The sequence below is a fragment of the Cyclopterus lumpus genome, chromosome 6 (genome assembly GCF_009769545.1).
Source record: "Cyclopterus lumpus isolate fCycLum1 chromosome 6, fCycLum1.pri, whole genome shotgun sequence".
Lineage (NCBI taxonomy): Eukaryota > Metazoa > Chordata > Actinopteri > Perciformes > Cyclopteridae > Cyclopterus > Cyclopterus lumpus.
In genome coordinates this window covers 17076031-17095656 of record NC_046971.1, presented here as the reverse complement: position 1 = coordinate 17095656, position 19626 = coordinate 17076031, and the positions used below count along the sequence as shown (strand labels likewise).

The 19626-nt window shown below is 41.9% G+C and overlaps 1 protein-coding gene across 4 annotated transcripts in view; it reads right to left on the bottom strand.

Moving 5' to 3' along the window:
• brsk2a (BR serine/threonine kinase 2a) overlaps window positions 1-19626 on the bottom strand; it is a 145096-nt gene that overhangs the window by 38128 nt on the left and 87342 nt on the right. For all 4 annotated transcript variants that reach the window (XM_034535772.1, XM_034535771.1, XM_034535774.1 and 1 more), the window contains exons 3-4: window positions 6640-6725; window positions 3391-3531 (exon numbers count right to left, since the gene is read on the bottom strand). In XM_034535772.1, the coding sequence (XP_034391663.1) occupies window positions 3391-3531; window positions 6640-6725 (227 nt within the window). The remainder of the gene's footprint in view (window positions 1-3390; window positions 3532-6639; window positions 6726-19626) is intronic.

Here is a 19626-nt window from a genome sequence, read left to right as displayed (position 1 = left end):
GCACATGTAGATAAGAAAGTTTATGTTTTAAATTAATACATAAAGAATGTTATGATCATTAATTTGGGATATTATGAGGAATATTCTGGAGGAATGTATTGTGAAACATAAGAGAGGATCACTGTTTTATTATTCTGTTTGTTAATGACAAATGTAATGATTAACTGTATGATGCATGAGAATGTTTTATTGTTTAGACAATAGTTAAAATGGATGCCGATTGAAACCTGATATGTTGCTTTTATTCTGAAGGCAGGATAGTAGGTTTTATTTTGACGGGGAACTTCCGGTCCCTGACCGGATGTGTGCACTTTGACCCCGCCTATTTACTAATTAGCTTAGCGAACAGAACGGCGGCATCCTTTGAACTGACCAATAGAACTAACCCTTAGGTGTGAATTCATTTGCATGACCATACTAACGTGCTGGGGAACATGGTTCTACTGGACTGGAGGACTCGAGACAGCCCCGGTCTGTTGCTCCTTGGGAGCTGCAGTCAGTCTGTGGAGAGTTCCTCCTTTCTGGCCCCACGATCGTGAACGCTACATGAGTATTATCTTTGCCATTAAATATTGTTAAACTTTAACTCATTGAATCCTGAATTTCCTGTGGCCACGGGACCCGGAGCTTTGAACAAATCTTACAGGGGAAAGAGCGAAAGTTTAGACCCTGGATCTATATTATTATACAATGAAGATTTTCCCTTCACTTCCTCAGTATTCATTCTAACTATCTCCTACTGACGATGCCTTTCCCTATGTCTGTTTTTTTTCCTTAGCTATCTTTGCCTCATCTCCCTCGTCAGCTATCCCCGTGTGCCTTACTTTTTTCCCCTTTCTCTTCCTCCACATGAAAAGAAGAAGAAAAAAAAAAAATCTGAGTGCGATCTGAATCAGGCAGCGGAAACTCTGAGTCATAAACAGCCCTCTACGCTCTTTCATTCACTTCTATGCTTACATCTATCTGGCTCAAGAAAGATATTTGGGGATAGGACGTGGGCGGAAGCATGAGGCAATAAGAAGAAGTGAAAATGGGAGGTGTGCAGGAAAGGAGGGTTAAGGAGCATGCGTTTACCCCCCTGTGCACGGTGACTCAGAGGAAAAAAGATCACTTCTAATGGCATGTGCAGGTCCCCTACGCAGACGAGTAGAAATGGAGGAAATGATTGCAGAAATGCTTTTTGTTGAGGGGATGCTGGTATCTTCCAATAGAAGGGAGGCGAGAAGGGCTGCTTGTTTGCTTGTAATTGCGTTTGGGAGGAGGGCTGGTAAAATAATCCTCCTCATGATCAATTTACATGATTTCATTTTCTAAGACAGAAAGAAAAATCAGGAACGGAGGGAAATCTGCAAGTGAATGTTACTACGAATGAGCTATGTATGTGTAATCTATGTATGTGCAAGCACTTCATTTCAGTCCCAGATGCGTTCTCTTAATTGGCCTAATCTGTTCTTCTCACAGTCAGTTATTTACAAAGACTGATACAATATCTCTAACTTCCATTCCCTTAGGTGGGACCATTTTGTTCTATTTCCAATGGTGCAAAAGTTATTATTTTATTTTTGAATTCTCTCTGAGAATTCAAGATGGATTCTATCAACTAACTACCTGTTTGATAGTTTACAGAATAAACTGATGTGCATCGTCCCAACATAATCAGATATAGAAAAAGTCGCCACCACAATGTTTTTATTATTAAATAGCAGCAGCCATAATGTAATTGTCCCTTCTATAAACTATTCCGCAAAAATACAAAGCATATCCAATCACAAAAATGAAACCGTACCCAATCATTCCATGACAAATCTGTTTAATTATTTCCTTATAATTGCCGTGCAACATTATGCAAATATGTCTCCCAGGCATTCAGTACTCTACACCAGGTTCTAGGGAATATTTAACCCTTTTTACTAGCTTCCCGTCATCATCAGTAGGAAGCTAACCAGGAAACTTTCAAGTATACTAAACTATGCTAAGACGAGTAGACAAGCCTCTCTCCCTCCAGCGCTTTCAGCCACAATGGAATTATGATGGAATCACATTTATTGACATCATTGACTGGCAGGCTACCAATCGTCATGCCACACCATAAAACCATCTCTGCATTTTAAGGTGATATCTTACTGTTTTCAATCTGAGGCCTGTCTGTGAATATGACAGTGGTGCGAGCAGCAGAACCAACCTCGTATTGTGCCGCATAACGACCAAGTTTTAATTGTTAGTGATCTCAAAATTCTTCTAAATAATGCAATTGGAGTAGTACCCTTGATCTGGTCTCTAATCGCTGCCAGAAAATCTTGTAAAAAAAGAAAAAGGAGACCACTTTGGTTTACGTTAGGGATTGGAATTAAACCTTTTTTTCTAGCGACCATGACCAACCATTGCCTAGCACCTATGGTCAGCCATCCTAAACATCCTTGTACATGGTTTCTTCTTTTCTTGTGACCTATTAGTTGTTTGAAATTTTATTTGTGTTCCTTTCTCGTCTTCCCTTGAGTTCAACTTGTGAAAAAAGGTAAAACTAGATTCCTTTGAACGCGTTCTGTTCTGTGGTCCTTGTTCTGGATGCAGAGCAGAAGCATACACTCTCTGCTTTAGGATCACAAATGGATACAAGAAACACACACACACACACACACACACACACACACACACACACTCTGAAGTATATATGATCGCCTCTAGTTGATGAGCTGGTAAACAGTTAAATTACCCCCTGAAGCTAAATACAATGCATCACACTAGTAACTATCTGAAAGCTAATTTCAACAAATACAATGACTCAACACTGAGCAAAGCCCAACAAAGGAAATGCACTGTGTGCTAACAAAAGAGTCTGTTTAAACTGGATGTTAAAATAGAAACTTTCAGAAAGAAAGTTTTCTCAGTCCCATAATCTCCATATTGAATCATTGGCTTGAAAACTTAACTGCGCCCCAAATCCATGAATAAACTGATTGACATTTAGATTGTAGATTCACTTCAGGAAGAATCTGTGTCTTTTTATAATTCATTATTTGGGAACTCATTATTTGTTCAATGTTGTATGACAACCAAATTGACGTTGTTACACCTCCTGGGTAATTGTTTATTGGTCTTTTTAAATGTATATGATGGCTTTATTCAGAAAGTGAATGTGATTCTTAAGGTTTAAACCCAAGTCCCGCCGATATTCATGTGAAACATGTCTTAAACGGCATGGTAAACTTGTCTTAGTGCACGACTGTGTCCCAGAATTTCTGTGTACTGAAGTCAACTTTATTGTGATTTAAAGAGTGGAAATTAATGTATCCGACTTTGATATTTCATATACACATTAACTTAGTCCAACAATTCCCAACATACACGTTACTAGCAGCTAGTCAACGAGTATTTTGGCATTTCACTTACCATATGGAATGACTGTGGCAAAAATCCAGGGCAGACATGATTTGTCTGAAGAATTTCCTGGCCTCTTTAGGTGTTAACCTGCCTTTCTTCACCAAATAGTCAAACAGCTCACCACCGGACACATGTTCTAGCACAAGGTACCTGAGAAAGAGAGAGAGAAAAAGGAAAACATCCGTCCATGAAATGCAAATAGAAGAGGGAGAACAGCAGCATAAAAAATGCACACGTATAAAATAAAGATGTCACTGGCAAGAAGGACCCTGAAATAGCTCCTGACCTCAGAAGTCCGTAAGAACTGGACCAATGCGGTAAAAATAGTTCCCTTACAGCTGGTTTACCCCCAGAATCCTATCCTGTTGACAGTATATTTGTCATTGTGTCATCTGTAAGCTGTTCCCACAGTCAGTGTGTTTCACATGTATGTGAAGGGTTCTGATACAATATACCCTTTACCTTCAGATGGGAGGAATCAGAGGGATGACAAAGTTGCATTACAATACAAAAAAAATGAAAAAAAGTTGCGTGAAAAGCTCTTTGACATAAGGGATTTAGGAGCTTATACAGTTGGCGAAAGTACAGACGCTGTATGTAAGCTTCTGTGACAGTTTTTGTCTCGGCACTCGGTCAATCAAGCAAAATAGATAAAAGAGAGGGAGAAAGAGATATTGGGGGGAAAAAAAATGCTATACATATGCAGTGCTCGTGTTGTAAGTTTTTTCTTCTTTTACTTTCCTCAAACATGCACCCATACAATGGTGCCTGCCATGACATTTTCTACAGTCATTCTTCAGTTGGCCTTTGAGCCTGTGTGGCTGCGCTTGTGGGGAGAAAGCCTGCTCTAGGACTTCAAGGGGACAGGGAGAAGATTAATCTCTGCTGGCCCAGACCTTCAAGCTCCATCTGTGGGCTGAAAGCGAGCGCTGCCCTGCCCCTGCTCCAGACCGGCCTGCTCGTATATCCTGAACTGAAACTCCCTTTTTCTTCACTAGGACAAATTGGAACTCAGAGAGGCGGTGAAGTACTCTTGTTCTGCTCTCTATCTCCCTCCCTGCTTATGTATCTTCAAGCTATTTTATTGATTAGTCCAACAGTATTGCATATTGTATTCATCCACAGAGCATGTGCTCACTAAACAACCCTTAAAAACTCAAAAGCTGGCTTTAAAAAAAAAAAAATAGCTTTGGCTACTTTAACAGTATGTCAACACACATTAATACATTGATAAAAAACATGAACATTGCATTCAGAATTAACAGTTTCCTACATACTATGACTATAATTTAAATGTTTTGTTTGGATATATATTTTAATAGTGGCACTTCTCTGATTTTACCGACCAGTTTACATTTCATCTGTAGCCAATTAAAACAGCTCTGAAAAGGAGCTTTGTAAAAGCTGCCAACAAAAAACTAGTTATACCACCAGAGTTATTTCAACATTGACACATTAGTTAAAAAGCATGGGTGTAGAGTTTTAACGAAGTGGACTTTTATAAGGTTGGGATGGTCTAATAAAGAAATGCTAACGAATTGAATTATGGGAATTGTTGGATCCAGTGCATGTAGAGCTTGACCCAAACTCAGATCAGGATATCTCAGCCTATACTGCATAGATTTTGACACAATTTAACCAAAATGTAATGAAGTGCAATACTAAATTATTGATGTATCACTGAAACTTAAATGCTATAAACGTTGCTCTTACATCGTCATACAAGTATCAATGATTGACTGTTTCTACTATAATAACAAGCGATGTCGGAATCGAGTGAATGTTGGACAGTTTTGGTCTCACAGGTTTCCCAATGCTAGCTTGGCAAATACTAATAGGTCTTTTAAAAAACTTGGTCTTGCATATGTTAGAATTCATTATTTTATTACTGGTTTCCAAACTGCAGCAGAAATCTGAAATAAATCAGCTCATAGTAGCACTATTACAAAGCGAGTGTACTTTTCTGTGTTATGGTCTCTATTGAGCTTTTTTATTCCTGACCATTTTTCATTCTTAAAAGCATAATTTATATCAACATCATGATGTGATCAGTCATTCATTTCGAGCAATGAAATATCCATAAATAAAATATTGGTGGGCTATGTATCAAACGCCTTCCACTTCCCCCTCACCTCTTGCGCACACGCGCACACACACACACACACACACACACACACACACACACACACACACACACACACACACACACACACACACACACACACACACACACACACACACACACACACACACACACACACACACACACACACACACACACACACACACACACCATTTTAAAACAGCTTGCAGTGGGATCTGTGCCAGCAGCATAATAAATCTTAATAGCTGTAGGACTACTAGCTCAAAAGCATACAGTTTGTCTATCATTTATTGGCTTTCAAGTGCAGATATCCGAGTAACAATCTAAGCAGTTTTCATTTCAGACTTACCTCACTGATGTAATTTGTACTGAGATGTACTAAAGGCACTGGTGACTGTACTAAAGGCACTGGTGATTCAAATGTAAAGCAATGTGTCTCTTGTGACGCTAGTGACCCGACGTCAAAAGGGATGAAGCAATGGGCACAAAATGTGATTCTAATAATCCAATTATACCATGAATCACAACATTCTGCTATTCATTTCAAAGGATGACATGTACAGTACTGCATGTCCAATTCCATTTGGCCTGTGAGCTCAAGATGAGAACTAATTGAATGCAATTGACCAAAAGTCCTGTGTAGATCAAGAGGGCTACTATAAGCTACTTATGGGCTTGTCACTCACCACTTTTAAGGTTCACTAATAGATTTGTATGTGTGCCTGTGTGCTTGCGCGCCTGCTGCAGCAGCCCAATGCGGCTGCCACTCTCCATGGCTAATGTTTCTTAATGCAATGGTGTTGCCTCTGATAAGCGTGTGATGGTGTTTACATTAGGGAGACATCTTCCCCCCATAAGTGGCCCCCTAGCGTGCATGACCAAATTAAACGCTTCATGCCAATACTAATGGAGTATCTGCCGCTCCAAGGCTATGATGTTTGCCCTTGAATCATAATACACCAATCTGCGAGCCGACAAAAAAACAATGTGTGGCATCGTACAGACTGTTCTGGCATTCAAAAGAGCACTTGACGATAATGATATCGGTGAGCCCCAAAAGTTTTCATACAAACAATCATTTAGTGTGTGCAGTAGGTTTAGGATTTAATATTATTTAGCATGACTCAAAACCACAATTCACTGGTGATACTTACAAGTATTTTTTATTTTCGTAGACATCATGGAGCTTTAAAACATGCGGGTGTTCTATGAGCTTCAGAATAGCTATTTCTCGCTCCACCTGTATGACAGAGGGATAGGTAGGAAAAGAGGGAGGAGGGCAGAGGGAGAAAAAAGAGATTTGATTAGTGTAACATCAACACAGATCCTAAAAACACTCTAGGACCAATTGTCCTAATCCACCCTCTTACACTGCAACTTTTTTTATGGAGTGGTCTTCTGGTGCAGCGGCATCACAGCAGCTGACAGGAGGAGACTGGACAAACTGGTGGGGAAGGCCAGCAGCGTGCTGGGGTGTCCTCTGGATACTGTGAAGGTGGTGGGGGACAGGAGGATGATGGCCAAGCTATCGTCCCTGATGGACCACCCCTCCCACCCCATGCAGGGCACTCTGGCAGCGCTGCACAGCTCCTTCAGCCACCGGCTGATTCATCCCCGGTGTCTGAGGGAGAGGTACCACAGGTCCTTTCTCCCCGCTGCTGTCAGGCTGCACAACAAGCTGAGCTCCCAGTAGGCCACAAACACTTTGGACTTCGCACTGAACAGCACTTACTTTAGCCCAGTTGTGCAATACTAATACGTTTAAGTACTTTTTAAAAATGTTATACACTTTATTCTATTTCTACTCCGTCTGTATATATAATATTCTTCTTGTTTTTACTCTTTTATCTTATTTCTGTTTACTGTTTATTATACTATTTGTTTTGTACTTATTACTGTGAGAAATGCTGCCGTAATCCTGTAATTTCCCCACTGAGGGACTAATAAAGGATTATCTTATCTTATCTTATCTTATCTTATCTTATCTTATCTTTCCTCTCACTGCTGCCAAAACTGAAGTACACGGGAGACAAAACCGACTGACCCTAAAATAGCCCGTGATGAGTTCTTTCCAATTGTTTTCTCAGGTCACCTGTGAAGGTCACCGTTCGAGAGACAAATCTGAGGCCGCAATCTGTAATAATACTTCAAACAACCAGCAGACAGGAATAAGTGAACCAATGAAAGGAGCTGACTGACACTTCCTGTGAACAGAGAGGACAGAGATACACTTTGACCACACTGGTTGGCATCCAGGGCAGCAAGCCCTGCTATCTCAGGTGGAAAATGTAGTTTGCTTCAAACACTGAAGGAAAACAGGTTGTGTGTGCCTTATCTTTCAAAAAGTGTGTCCTCTCCTCTCTCTCTCAAAACAAGTTGAGCTGAGTGCTTTGCAATTACATTTCATAGTCCAGTGGTTTGCTTGAGGGTGAACATAAAATCAGCTTGGTTTGATAAGAAGCATGAAGTAGTATAACCTGTCAAAGACAGACATCCCACATTTGAACATTTCTGTCCACTCAGAGTACCAGCCTGCGGGTGAATTGGGGTCAAAGTGTCCACTCAGGTACATCAACGTCTCCCAGAAGAAGAACACAGTATTTGAACACGACACTGTGTCCAGCTCCAGCAGACGGCTGAGTCCACACAGGTTTCTAAGTTCTGTTGCTGACAGAGCTGCTGAGAGACATATACAGTGTACCGGTGAGAGCTGCATTTCACCAAAATCAGGCAGATCAGTTTGGATTTGTGTCAGCATCTCCAGAGAGCTGTAGTCAGCGTGTACCACTCTGGAAATCAGCATGGATCCCACTTCGACAGAAGCCACCGCTAATCTTCAGCCCCCTGTGCTGCTCTCCTGCTCTGCTTGCGGTTATCTGCTCATCCTCCTCCTCCACCTTTCCCGTCCATCCTCTGCACCACCCTCTGTGTCTGGCTTTGACTGACAATGATGGAGATGAAAGGACAGTGCGAGTTAAAGGCTCCTGTGCCTCAACTCAATATCATCAAAGTCAATTTCCGTTTGTCACTTGCCTGTGACAGCTTTCACGCTGTCTTAATGTCACACTCATCATAGCTCAACTTTATGAACACTTTTGTGGAATGAAGTCAAAGCTCTGATTTGCCAGCTAACTCTGCTTTTGTGAAACTCCCACAAAGTTGTATGCTTGACCAGGCGTGAAATCAGGTTCTCCCCCTTAATTATGCTCTCACATTGTTTTTCATTTCAGAACAGCTTGTATTAGTGATTAGCCTACTGTCAGCTCAGGACTTGTACCCGATCTTGACACACATTTCCTGCCCAAGTAGCAGCATCCCCATCTCCACTCTTTATTAAGTGTGAGATAAAAAACTGCTGAATGAGCTTACATTCAGTCACTGCAAAGGAAAATGCATTGTGGCGCAAACTGGTGTTGAAGCCGCAGCCACAGAAGAAAGTCACGGGACTTTTAGCGAGGCACAGCCAGGCACACTGCTTGTCTAGAAGGGGTAAAGTGGTAAATGCGTAATTAGCATTAGCATGGAGTATCAGTGGGAGTAACGGCTGGGGCTGATCAGGGCTAATCCAGAGACTAATGAGCGCTATCAGTGGGAGTACAGCGGGCCACTTTCTCACCTGAGGCTAAGGTGTGTTGTTAGGAATGAGCCCATGGTGGATAGCTAGCTAGCTGGCAGCAGGGCTCCCTGCAGAGAGACTAATGCTGCCCAGGACTCAGGGAGAGATGAGCTGTCGAAATGCTACAGAGCCAGCAGCTGGCTTCTTAAGCTTCCTCTAAGCGCCTCCTTTTGGTTAATTGAAATAAGAGAAATGAGGCTTAATGTGAAGACTTAACTGTACAACTGCCTGCTTATTGCAAGATTAGCCGATGATTAACACACTCATGTAAGTCTGTGGAGCAACCTTTGCTCTACAGTTTCCTTAAATTGCCTATGATTACCTGTCAAAAGAAGAGATCTGACAATGCATTTCCATTTGCTTCCGTTTGCAGATGGGAAAAGCCCAACAACAATGCCTTTATACGTGCACAGTGACTAACTGTTTGCTCACCGCTATTCAAAGCCTCAAACTCACACATTCGACACCTCCATAACTTCATGCCAGTGCAAATGCCAGGTGGTCATCTGCTTTCCTGGCTTCTGTACACGACTCCACACTCTCTCATTAAGTTTAACATCTGTGAGTGTGGACGGCTCCCCCCATATCGCCATGGCACTTCATTAAGCCTTTATTAGCAGCACATGGACAGATGGACGGTTGGTCAGATGAACACACACCTGCTCTTCTCATCTTTCTTGTGTTCTTCGTGTGTTCACTAGTGCAATATATTGCCAATTATCTCTTTCCAAAACCAAACAGGGTTATGAGAGGAAGAAAATGGTAGAAAAAACCTCACCTCATCAAAAACCAGAGGCGAACGAAATTGCGAGGACTGACACTAACCCAAATTAGCTATTTGACAGGGAGATAATTTGTTTTGTAAAGTACAGTGGTTGTGGAGTCGACATCATTAGCAGGATATCTCAGAACAGGAGCCTATTAGTGGGTGGGCTGATTGGCAATGCTTTGACACACAGGGTTCCCTATCAGTGTCATATCCTGCCACACTAAATGGATCAATATGTTGAAACAGTGGTAATTCCTTTTAAGGTGATAACCACACACACAAAACACACAATGTCTTACTACCATGCTCAAGGAAACTGTATTATTTTCTTCCATATAAAAAGCTAGAGTAGCACTCTCATAAACCTGGAATTTAATTTGTATGTTTGAAAGTACGTCTGATTTTTCTGTAACTATGGTGTAATTTGCAGGTACAATAGAAAAGGGAAACTATGCTTGAGAGAAGGACTCCACAGACAAATGAGGCAAAGCATATTGTGTCACTTCAAATTCAAAGGATTGTAGACAGTTTAGCAGTTCCATCAGCTCGCTATTGATTCTTTAAATTACAGCCCTGGATCTGAATGGCTGAATGGACGAGCAAATATATGACTGGCGACATCAATAGTGTCATCGCTGTGGCTTGGAGGCAGGCGACAACAAAGATGCAAAGAGATTAGATTCATGTCACACATGTCACAGAGCAGCCGAACAGAGAAACCATCTCAAAATCTCAGAGGGGAAAATATTGGATCACAGGCTCTGTCATCTTTCACTCTCCACTTATTGCATCTCGCTCCCTTTCTGTCTCACGCAAACAGAAGGAAAACACAGACACTTCTGTCACCTCCCCGAGGCGAGCGGGTGAATGGTCCCTTGATACTGAGATCTGAGGATCAAAGTCAACAGGGCAGCCATGTGTGTCAGATAAAAAAAAGTGGGTGGCTATGCTAACATGGGAGCTACCGTGCATGCAAGAGCGCCTGAGTGGATAGAAAAACAAAAGAGTCGGAGGAAAGATGAGTGAACGTGAGAGGGATGAAGCATAAGCCATGTAATTCTCTGCAATGGAAAAGATACATTTCGAAGAGACAGACAGAAAGAGAGCACAGTGGCAGTGCCAGCTCGTACCCCCCTGAGTCTTGCAGCCTCTTTTGTTGCTAATTAACACAACATGGGGAAAGAATAACCTTATCAGCAGCGGCGTACACCAAACAGCCCACGGAGAGAGACATGATAACAGGTAAAGCAATGAGGCGGCAATGTGAGCAGCTAAAAGCATGTGACAATCAAGTCAATGAAAGAACATTACAGACAAAATATCTATAGCAGGTGAAAACAATTAATATATTTATACCATTTTTCTAGCAGTTTTAAATGCTTCACATACAGTTAATAACAGCATTTTTTTAAAGTGTACATTCTGACTGATGGTGTTATGACTCGTTATGACCCTTAAGGACCTACTGACTTTTCATACAACAACCCTACATAAAATATTCCTCCTTTTTGTTAGAATCTCAAACAAGTGAAATAATTGAGAATAGGACATTTTACAAACTAGTGTAATATGTTACACCAGACATTCATATAATCTTCATCTTCCTCAACATTGTACTAGCAGAGGTACATTTTCAATAAAATATAGTAGTCTAAACTGAAATATTTCAAAGTCCTAAACATTCTTATTCATTTATATTATTTATAATCTTAATTGAAGACATTGTAAATACACCCTTTTGGGGCTTCTTTTCTGCAGTTTACTTTCCATTGTAAATTGTATCTGATTGGTTTGATTTGACATTTAGCAAATAAAAGAAGAAAAAAAAAGAAGTCAATATCGCAGGGAGTGGGCGTAGATAAACCATATCAGATAACATATGGGTGAAGGAGAAATAAGGTGGACTGGGCAATGGCTAGAGAAAAGGAGATGAGGGTCCAACTGTCAGTGAGCAGAAGGGGAGGAGACGGCACAGCTTGGCTACTGGCTCACTGACAAAACCAGTCAGCTCGTCGTCCATTCATACTTGTGACATGTGGACACATTAACGCATGATGCAAACACACTGTACACACACGCCACTGATCACGGCAAGCCACGAGCCACCTCCATCCATCCACCCATATGTCGGTCAGCGAGCTAGTAGGGCAGAATCTGTGTTTTCTGCCAGGAACAGAGGGTAGCCAAGCTGGTGTGTATGCGCGCATGTGTGTGTCTTTATGCACATGCTTACACATGCATGTAAATGCCGAGGAGTTTAGTGTTTGTAGAGTGCTGTATGTCAGTCTTTGTAACTGGGAAGGATGGACATCAGTTTCAAGGGCAAACACACACACACACACACACACACACACACACAGTCAAACCCCTGGTCCCAAGAAGTGTGTGCAGGAGCTCCTCCTCTACTTGGTTTGCAGGGCATGGCTCCTACCTTCAAGATGATATTACCATGTGTTCCTAAGAGAGCCTGCTTATCCAAAATTGGTATAAAAATTGACAGAGAAGGCTCAGGACAATGGATTTAACAGTATTGTGTGAGGGAGCGTGCATATTAGGTAGTTGTGTTATCTCCCACTGCTTAGTCCCACTGAGAGCAAAACAAAAAACTAAATCAAATCATATTTGTGTAATTCTATTCCAGCCAAAAATATTTCTCTTACTTTCATCCTTCTCTGTTTATCACTTTCCCCTCCACCCTGTGGACCTCACAAACACAACGAAACACACTCTGCAGCAGTTTTTTCTGATAATCACTGCATCAGTCATCCTTTGTGAAGAGGAGGTAAATTCCCTACACGGGGGAGTTTGATCAATGCAATGAGACATGTAAATCGATGTGGACATAGTCTCTGCTCGCTCGCTAGTCCTTATCCTTTATCCATCTCCCGCCCTTTAAAATCTTCCTCATTACCCCCTTCCCATCCAAGACCAATTCTGACACTCCTCCTCCTCTTCAATCCTTCATTTATTCTCTTTTTCTCTCATTCTATCTTTCTAATCATGTCAATGACGTGTGCCTGTGCTGCTGACAGACCCATCAGGCTGCCACTTAGACCAGTGGCAGGCCACATCATTTCACACTAACAGACATGTCCCTGGATAACCTTGGTCATAATAGAGTCTAATGACAGAGATCCTCCACACCCGCGGGTCAAAGGGTATAATCATGAACCTCTTCAAACATACAGCAAGGTGGGACGGAGTGGGACAGGCTGGGAGAGGGTAAAAGGTGTGTGTCTTTGTGTATAGCGGTACGTGGCCGTGCATGTCTTTGTGCCTAAGCCATGTACAGAATGAGTGATTTATCAGTGACGGACAGGCAGTGGATCCCTTTGGCCGCCATGTTTATGTGTTGGCCGATTGAAGTGTCTTAATGTCAACTCGTCCATTGCGTCACTCACTCCCTAAGCGAGGGATATTTTATGTGAGAGGTTTGGTAAGGTCACCTTGGATTGTGTGGAGATGTGAAATGTGAATTAATGAACTGGTTTTCACAGACTGGAGAGAGTGTGCAGAACTGAATATAATGATTTGATCTGCAGGTCATCTATAGCAGTTATAAAAGTGTAAATCTAATAATCTACAGTCGTCTATATTTGCATGTGAGTTTAGATGGAATTGTCTCCTATATGCCAGGTGAAAACAGAAATAAATATGAAATGACATCTGCTGCCTTATCTGGCAGAACGTATGGTTTCCTTTTTTGCTGCCAATGTACATTTGGCTGGTTAAATGATTCAGCCTAACTCAGAGCATTCCTTTGAAAATAAAAGGAAGATAGAAAGAAAAATGTGATGTACATGTGAGGCATTCATTGATGAAAACATTGAGATGATTGGCAATTTAAGTGGAGAATAAAACTAAACCAGTTGATTGATGATGACTGATTGATTGCCTGACTATAAAAGACAACACAAGCTAATCTAAGTGAACCACAACATTGTTACCGGTTTTAGTGAATGTAAAGTTATGTGAAAACAAATTAAACAAAGAAAGTGAGTAATACACACACACTGAAAACTATTTGCTGCAATACTTCAGGCAGAAGGTACTAATTAGCCAACAGTGATTCTCCCACTCCACTAATTATCTCCACGTATGAATTCATGGCCTATTCATTGACACATGAGCCTGGTCAATAGTTAGCCGGGCAGAGGAGTCAATACTGGACAGGCAACAGGTCAGGAGGTACAACTGGTAAACTGAGACAACCCAAATTATCTCGAAACTTTGTAAATAAGTTAAAAAATACCTCTAATAATTTAATTTGGGACTTCTGTTAGCTTCCGCACTTGTTAATTATGTGTTACACTTTGACACATAAAAGGCTCACTCTTGTGCTCTGATGGTTCTGTGGATGAATACTAATTTACCCCAATAACGGCAAACTATATGTGCAAAAGTAAACAGTGCTTGAATGGATTTACACGCTTGTGTTTGTGGGCATCTACAGCATGTGAGTGAGTGAGAAGAGGGTGAGGGAGAGAGAGAGTGAGATAGGAAGAGACAGAGAGAGAAATAGTGAGAAAGAGAGATAGAGAGGAAGAGAGAGAGAGAGAGAGACAGAGAGAGGGAGGAAGAGATATGAAGAGAGAGTGAGAGAGAGAGAGAGAGAGAGAGAGTGTTCTTGAAAGTGTGTTGCACAACACAGTCATTAGCAAACAACTCCCACAGGGATGTAGATGAAGGAGCTGAAGAAGTTAAAAGTGTCTTGCTTTAGATGTTCAACACATTGACCCCAAAAGCCCAAATATGCATCAGGATCCATCTCAAACTCATTAACTCTGCCACGTCGGAGCTAATTTATTTACAACATCTACAAGTTGTATGCCTAGTTCACACATTAGTGTGGCCTGCGCGTAATGCTCGAGGCATGAGGACGCTAGTTAACAGCATCAAGAGGTTTTGGGTCGGCTGTAGCTCATGGGGGAGAGTGGTCGTCCCATGACCACAAGGTTCCTGGTTCTATCCCCGCTCCAGTTGCATGTCAAAGTGTCCTTGAGCAAGACACTGAACCTTGAGTTGCTCCCCGGGGGCTTCACTGCAGCCCACTGCTCCTTAATAACTAAGGATGGGACAAATGCACAGAAGAATTTCCCCATGGGGATAAATAAAAAAAGTGTAGTGTGTACATTTCTTAATACACGTGTTAAATACAGGGGAGTAACTCTACTTCTGTGAGATCATGCAAACAATTTACAAGGTAGAACTGCCTTTGTTCCAGACACAATATAAGTAAGGTATTAGTATTAACCCCGCACGTGGTAGTGAAGTGACACTTAAAAGGTATTCGGTGTAGCATCGGTTGCTGTTTGCAGCCGGTCAGGCAGCTGGAGTGGGAATGAAGAGTGGGAGAAGTATTAGCTTAAAAGAAAAGCAGTGAATCAGAGTTATGAAATACTCATTTCTGATTGTATCACGTCGGTTATGTTCCAGAGCGCCATTAAACCTTCAGGAGGGGGCTTGGTGGCCGGATATTGGATGAATGAATCGCACGCTTCACCCTGTCCCTCCTCTGCCCCGTGCACATGTTCCCGCGCTCGGTCAAACTGACACAGCGAAGGAGAGAGAGTCGGGACACACTCAGCACAAGTAAACACACAGCGATGTAACAACCCGTTGGCCGTCAACTACCGCCGCTTTGTACCACGAACGCTAAAAGGTGCCCTGGTATCAGACGCTGACGGGCGTGACAGCGGCGGTATTTGAGGAACCGCAAACAGCAAACAGCAAACTAAGAAGAGAAAATACAGGCCGAGGGCAGAGTCTCTACAGATGCCTGCACACACTTTCAGAAGTGATCATTATTTTTGTATAATTTTGTATAATATTATCTTTCAGGAAAATGCTGCATGTTATACCTTTATTCATTTCTAGCATTAGACAACAAGTTCTCAATACAAAGTAACTTATTAATGTGAGATACAACATGTGTGCAATGCCACTATTATATCCTTTAACTCCTTTACAATATAAACATGTTGTGAGGTACATTTGGTACCTGTTTACCTTGGTATCTGTAAATTCCACTTTGAGATCAGTGCATGAAATGCATGCAGTTGATAAATTATACTTTTGGGGCATCATTATCATCAGGTATGTGCCTCGCTTATACGCATTAAACTATCTCCAATGTAATCATAGTCTTTGTGTGTATTACTGGGCCGGTAAGTAACATTGTTGGCAGTGAATCACAAGCTGTGATTCACCCCACAACCCTTCCTGTCTGATGCAAGACTATTACAGACCAAAGCCTGCATCGAGAGGACAGACAGAAGCATAAGTGGTGTGTGTGTGTGTGTGTATATGTCTTTGTTGACTCTGAGCAACTGGATAATGGTCACAGAGCTGTCATTCATGGTGTCATTTATGCTATGCGTGACTTGCACACACAAGTACAATCACACTCACACAAGTGACGGGATGTATATGAAGAGACACATCACAGCATTGCTGTTGCCAGTGAGATGACATAAACTGTGACACACTTCATTGTCCATCAATTTTACTATTACAAATCTCTAGGACAGTGCCACATACGACATCTCACACACACACACACACACACACACACACACACACACACACACACACACACACACACACACACACACACACACACACACACACACACACACACAATTAAAGAAGATAAGGTCAACATGCTGCAGGTTAATTTCTCACATTAATAAAGAACGCAGGCCAAAAATAAAGTACTATAAAATCACAAGCATAAAATGAAAATGAAAATTAAGTATGCGTCTTTAAGTGGAAGCGACATGATATAAAAACAGATGGCAAAGACAGATTTGAAAGTAAAAATGGAGTGCTGTTTTGCTCTCAAGGGAAAAGGATGTACCTAATCAATTATCACTCTCTACTCATTATCAAACAAGGTGGTGAAAAGATGATCATCAATACCCAGTTGCAGAGAATAAAAAAAGAAAGAAAGAAAATACACTTCAGTGACTCCACAGGAATTATGAAGAGGTAAGAAATCCCAGTGCAAAACAAAGAAATAAACAGACAATAAAAAGAAACTAAACTTGGAAGGGGAACTTTGCTGATCTCCCATGAAAGCATCACTTCTCTTAAGGCTAAAAGAACTGGATAAAAAGTGCCCTTTGCTCGCTAAGGAAAAGAAAAAGAAGAAAAAAAACAGCAACGCCAAGGAAACACCAAATAAAAAAAGCAAACAAAGCTTTCTCATCTATCCGACAACACAGCAGCTTCTGCCTTTGAAGAAGAGAAAAAAAAAAATGCCATCGGTTTAGACATCCGTCTGTCTCCTGTCGAGCTCAATGGGGGATCCCGTTACATCTTGTGTTCTGCTATCCTCCGTTTCATTATTTTGTCTGTACTCCATCTCTGTTTTATCTCGATAAGACATACGAGAGGTAAAATCAGTCAAACAGCCCGGCGTGTGTTTGATGAGGTTTTTCACCACAGTGAGCAGCAGCACTAACGGTTTTACTCTTCTCTCTACAGGACGCGTTGGGCCCCAAACTACCAGGCTGAACGGTGTAAAACTCAATATTTGGTGTCTTCAGTCAATGGTATTTAACAAGAAACATGATATGAAACTTCTCCACGATCCCCAAGCGTCTTGTGCCCTGCAGGTAAAACCCATTGTCCTCTTCCGTTTCAGCAGAGCCTCATCGACACTCGATTAAAGACTGGGAACTTGGGAGGGGTGATTGGGAACCAAATTAGGATGTAGAATGGTGAGTGACCTTCATATTGACTGATAACGGCCACAGGGCTTTGAACGGCCTCACAGGTTCGGGGGGAATCCATTTTTATTATTTCGGTTCCTACAGAATGCTATGAAGGGAAAAGGGACCGAGAGAAAAAGACTGTGACAAAAGGAAGAGTGACTAAACTTTCTGTAATTATACTCCTTATTTTACAAGAAAATCTACAACCATGTATTGAATCCAAATGAATGAATTATACTTTGCTTATTAAACTATTTTGTAAAATAAAATGCAGCCTACAAGTGAAGGCCAACATACTTCAACAGGCAGAAATTAGTAAAAGAAGCAGCAAACAGAGAAACAGAGAAACAGAGCTGGTAGTTCTAAAGTCTCAGCCTCTTAAGATCTAACTGTGTGCTAAGCCCTGGCTTCTGGCTCAGCACCATGATGGATCAACGCGCAGGGGCACAACATATGAAACCCATTTATTTAAGGGGTGTCTGCCGCGGCACCGACACATGCACACAAAGACACACCGATACGTATTCACACAACGTAAAGTTAAGCATGTGCGTGTTGGAGGCACTTCTATAACCAACCCACAAGCGGCACAACAGAGATGGGAGAGAATGGCCAATCTATAATCATTAGGAGGGGAAGAGTAGAGATGGCGGAGAAAGAAAGCTACTGTGCTGTCAGCGAGGTGTCGGGATAACAAGATTAGACCTTGTATGATTCATCTGCGGCCGTGGCATTCTGCTCCTCGCCCGCCTACCACAATCCCTCTAGGTTGGTGTACCCAACCTTTATGCCTTGCTTTTCTCTGTCTTTTTAGTCCTAAATTATGATCTTAGACGCTGTGCATCGAAAATCGTCGCTTCTTTCAGTCACACCGAATGTTACTTTGGTTATTTAGACTACAGATACACATATGATATGGTCCCATTCAATTCTATAGAAAATGCAATTGTTCCTTATATATAGATGGAAAGTCACATTCAAACAGTATTGATCTTGTTTGTTAATGAGAGAAAAGCTCCTTATCCTTGTCCTTTCAAGCCAGCCTAGGTGATGCAGCTGTCTACCCTGGCTGTGGTGCTGGCTGGTTGTTCTCAGCTCTTAGATGCAATGTCCTTAGCGCTTCAATTATTTGCTTCAGGGGGCAATTATAGTGCTAGCCTGTCCATCTCCAAACTCTATTTCTCTCCCTCACACACACACACACACACATTTTTCTCCACTGAAATGTGATGGCAAACCACAAGCAACCTCACCACGCTAAAACACCCCATCAAAAACAGTGTAGCAATGCAGTAGCATCTACCTCACAAGATATCCAGCCAAAGTGTTCTAACTTCATGTTCACCATCTTTTCTAACCCTCCTCTCCCTTATATCTCCCTTCCTCCTGCACTCCGCCCCTCCTCTCCCACTCTCCCTTTCTCTCTCTGGGCTCGGGGACCGTAGAGTGACTTTGAAGTTGTGCTGCTTCAGGAGGAGAGAGAGGAACTCTGGCTAATTAGTTGTCCTTATCCCAAAAGCAGCAGCAGCAGTCGCCACCAGCTCACTGGCTCAGAGGGAGAAACAGAGCAGGCATCAACAGCAACTGCCGACTGCTGCATGCTAAAGATACCCTTCTCCCTCTGCTAGGTGTTAGTGCTAGCGGCTAGCAACACTTTAACTCAGGCCGAGACTAAACTGTGGATTAGTGAAGTTGCTCCACTCAGCATAATGATAGGTGATATAGTATGAAATACGGTACATAAAATCCCCTGCTCTCGGGGAAAGCATGTCAGACCATAGTTGACTGCAGTGGCAAGATTCTACCTTTTTTCCACCATACCATCGTCATAAATAAGACCTGCGGTTTTACTTTAGGTGCATTGCAATAACAGACTCATAGTTGCACATGATAATTATGTTATGCTCTTCAGGTCAAGAAGAAACGGTGTATGCTTTAACCATGCAATGGAAGTCACACAAGTATAGAGGGAAACTAAACACAGCAGCTACTGCCTTTGAAGAGGGGAAACAAATGCCATCGGTTTAGACATTAATCT